General features: G+C 46.0%; 1 protein-coding gene across 1 annotated transcript in view; it reads right to left on the bottom strand.

Moving 5' to 3' along the window:
* Positions 1 to 975: 975 nt before the first annotated feature.
* The window catches only part of LOC103369702 (zinc finger FYVE domain-containing protein 1), a 20,080-nt gene continuing 16,915 nt past the window's right edge, over positions 976 to 4,140 (bottom strand). Inside the window, exon 11 of the mRNA XM_008298480.1 lies at positions 976 to 2,555. Coding sequence (XP_008296702.1) covers positions 2,323 to 2,555 — 233 coding nt within the window. The 3' untranslated portion in view covers positions 976 to 2,322. The remainder of the gene's footprint in view (positions 2,556 to 4,140) is intronic.

Here is a 4,140-nt window from a genome sequence, read left to right as displayed (position 1 = left end):
TTTATTTAAATGCAAGTTGATTAAAAAAAACAACCTGAAACTGTTGTTCCAAGATCCATCCATCCATCATCTCTACACCTTAATCCTCATTAGGGTCATGGGGGGCCAGAGTCTATCCCAGCTGACTCAGGGTGAAGGCAGGTTCACCTGGACAGGTCACCAGTCTATCACAGGGCTACACTTAGAGACAGACAACCAAGCACACTCACATTCACACCTACAGACAATTTAGAATCACCAATTAACCTCAACATGTTTCTGGACTGCGGGAGGAAGCCGGAGAACCCGGAGAGAACCCACGCTGCAAGGGGAGAACATGGAGACTCCACGCAGAAAGATCCTGGGTGTCCTCACCGGGACCTTCTAGCACCGTGGAGGCTTGCTCCAAGATATGCTTTTTCATTATCAAATGTTTAGTTTGAATGGGCTGGAAGGTGGGGCAGTGGTTAGCACCGTTGCCTCACAGCAAGAAGGTTGACGGTTCGCATCCCGTGGAGTCTCCAAACATGTTGAGGTTAATTGGTGATTGTAAATTGTCCGTAGGTGTGAATGTGAGTGTGCTTGGTTGTCTGTCTCTAAGTGTAGCCCTGTGATAGACTGGTTACCTGTCCAGGTGAACCTGCCTTCACCCTGAGTCAGCTGGGATAGACTCCAGCCCCCCATGACCCTAGTGAGGATTAAGCGGGGTATAGATGATGGATGGATGGATAGTTTGAAAGATATTAGGGTTGGGATGTCACTCCAGGTCTATGCGTATGTGCGGAGCCCTCTAACTTCATCCTGAGGTGGGTGTAGCTGCTCCAGGTTTCCCTTCGGCTCCTAAAGCAAAGGACAAAAGCAAAGCCTCGACCCGACCTCCAGTTTTGAACCCAGAGCTCTGTAGCTGTGAGGTAGCAGCGCTAAAGTACTTCAAACTATTCAACTGGAAGAAAGAGAGCTCCTAAGTGACTCTTACAGACACAAAATGTTCCTTTCTTTTCTGTTCTGTGAATAAGCTTCATTTATTTAAAAAAGAAAAATCAAGATTGTCAATTGCTAGATTTGACTGAAGTGGTTATTTCTAGACAAAGAACAGCACAAAGCATCCAGGATTTTACAGACAAACTCCCTCATTTCATCAATGTTTATAGAATTTGTACTTTATGTGGTCAAGTGATTTAGTATCTTTGAAATAAGCACACCTCAATGATCCGGTGCAGGTGTATTCATTATTCTGAGAGCGTCCTGAAACATCAGTGCTTCATTTCTTACAATAACCCCAGAAAGGTCAGTCTACACGAGTACACAGATACTTCCATACAGTGGAATGTCTACGTGTGTTAAGCTACAGATCTTATTCTCCACTTCAGCATACTGCAGATACAACTGTAGGAGTTAGAGGAGCAAGGCTGTAAATGACATTGCTCTGTAAATAGGCACAAATAATCTCGTTAGTCCTTGCACATATGAAGGAATCCCCAAAACAAACCTAAGGGGCTACAGAAATGGGTTGTAAGATTCCCATGAAGGCACACGCTGCTGCTGCTTGTTGTTGTTTCTCCACCTCTCCTCTCTTTCTGCCCTGAGTAACGCAGGAACAATTTTTTTTCCCTAAAAGATCATTTTTATGCTCGTCTTCGCCAGGATCTGCAGGTGAGAGAGTTCAGAGGAGGATAAAAGTCATCTCCTCTGAAGTCAAACAAAAGACTGAGTGGTTGAAATGGCTTCAAAACTTTAAGACACAGAAATTTAAAAGTCTGTCAAACTCCACAATTTCTCACGTCCAAGTTCATCCTTTTTTCTCACTCTCTTGTCATTTCTAGCGAACACCTTGTTCAAAGTGAGAATGGGCAGCCTGCTACGGCGAAGTGCAAGCAAAGAAATGAATGACTGAACATGGAAGCCTTACACCAGAGTGCAGCAGAGACTTCAAGCTCCGATAATGATAAACTGCAGGGAGCTGAAGATCTTAATTCTTAAAAGCCTGTCAGTTAAAAACGCGTGTCCAGCTTGTCCAGTTAGTCTCGGAGCCGTTTGACTCGCGGGGCTGTAATGAAAGTGATCTATGATACATGTTTGTCTCACAGCTGAGACTGAATCAGTCAAGGAAAGCGGATGAGATGAAAAGCAGATTCTTGGTCAGCACCGTGAGTCTGGATGGAGATCTCTTTAAGCAGCCAGTCTTTTCCCACAAAAACCGAGCTGATTCCAGTCCTGCTGTTCGGTGCCGTTCAGCCGATTCCCCTTGTTGTCTCGGAGCAGCAGTACCAGGATTCACAGTGTGTTTCTGAATCATCTGAGGAAGACGGAGTACACTTTGCAAAGTTTCCCTGCTTGAGAAGGTCACAGGGAGTCCGTCCGGGCGTGGCAACTGTCGCACACTCTGACCGGGTGGTCCCAGCCTCGGGAGGGCACGGGCCGGCTGTGTGTGGAGCAGGGCCCGCACACTCCCTGCCCACAGGCCCTGCAGTGGTGCTTGGACATGGCCGCGGTGAAGGTCTTAGAGCACTGGTGGCACTGGGTGATGTTCTGGTCTGGCACCCAGTAGTCTGGCCGAGCCACATCCTTCACAAAACCTGAGAGGAACGGACGGAAAAGGAGATAATACACGTCACGAGCAAGTGGTGAGGCTGCATATTATAAACAGAACAGAAGAAAGCTGAGTACACCGCTGTGCAACCACGACAGCTTAATGCCAGTTTTTTAACATGATTCCCTTCAACTGATCTTCGCTGGAGGGGCTTTGTTGCTCCATTTTCCACTATATTATACTCCAAAGGTGTTCTATTGGAGTCAAGGTAGGAAAAAATATTTATCCTAGTCTTTACTTTTATCCTCTTTAAAAACGTCAGTGTGATTTTCATGTCACATTCCTCTCCTCCACGGCTTCTTGAGACTCTGAGTCCTCTTTTGATTCTGTATTTTGGTAAACAAACTCTCATTCATCGTACCTTCAATAGAAGTCATCTCCTCTTTAATACTCGCGCAGCTCCGTATCAGAACTCCCACCTCAGTGCTTCCCGGTCAGCGCCCTGCAGTCACTGTGGACTCCAGCTGATTCAAACTAATTTAATTTGGTCACTTCTGACCACAGTATGTGCTGCCACTATTGATCAGGCCTCTTTCTGTGTTTTTTTTTTTTATTTGGCAAAGTTTAATCTTGTGGATTTTATAAGCAGTGCTCTTATTAGACTTAAGAATTTCTTTGTAATAGGACAATGGTATGGAGGTGTGAGCTGTACCTTGACATGTTTCGGCATTCCATCTGTCGCCTTCTTCAGAATTTGTATTTTCACCGGCCCCACTGAGGAGCACCTGTCGGATCAGCTAACAGAGCCACGTCGTGCTTCCTTCTTCGCTAGTCAACTGTTTAAAATATTTGAATATGAAGTACCAAAGCACCAAAAGCACACAGTATCTAAACTGTTCTGAATGCTGGAGCAACGGAACCCTACAGAGAAGCGTTCGGAGTCTTTCGCACCGTCCACATGTCGGCTAAGGCGCTCACAGTGTGAGTATACAAGGACGTAGGATAGCGATGTCGCTTTTTGATCCTTCTATGTCGCCTCTTCCTATCATTGTGAAGCAGAATTCACCAAACGCTGGATTGTTCACCCACTAATAGGGAACGTGAGCTGGGATTAGACCATCGTGAGACAGGTTAGTTTTACCCTACTGATGATGTGTTGTTGCAACAGTAATCCTGCCCAGTACGAGAGGAACTTTATGCTCCTCAGTCCCTATGATCCTCGCGTCTTCCCAATTCATCCTCTGCTCCAGAGACCACCGCGCAATGGTAGGCGTGGCCAAACTGACACACCCACTGGATCTGTCAGATTGGCCACGCCCAGGAAAAACAGCTGACAAAGACATGTCACACACGTCAGATGACACTTCTGAAGAAGGCGACAGATGGAACGCCGAAACATGTCAAGGTACAGCTAACAACTTCATACCATTGTCCTATTACAAAGAAATTCTTTAGTCTACTTGTACTTTGAGGACAGTATGAACATCTTTGCTACATTAGGTGGTCTTATTCTTGGACGTCTATTGGGGTTGACTTCATGCGGTACCTTTCTCACTGTCTGAGCCGTCACTGAAACACCAGCTGCCACCGATGATCCTCGTACCAAGTCACTCGTCTGTCTTTAGGTGCAA

The sequence above is a fragment of the Stegastes partitus genome, unplaced genomic scaffold, assembly GCF_000690725.1.
Source record: "Stegastes partitus isolate 25-593 unplaced genomic scaffold, Stegastes_partitus-1.0.2 Scaffold1319, whole genome shotgun sequence".
NCBI classification, from domain to species: Eukaryota; Metazoa; Chordata; class Actinopteri; family Pomacentridae; genus Stegastes; species Stegastes partitus.
This window is presented reverse-complemented; position numbering and strand designations above follow the sequence as displayed.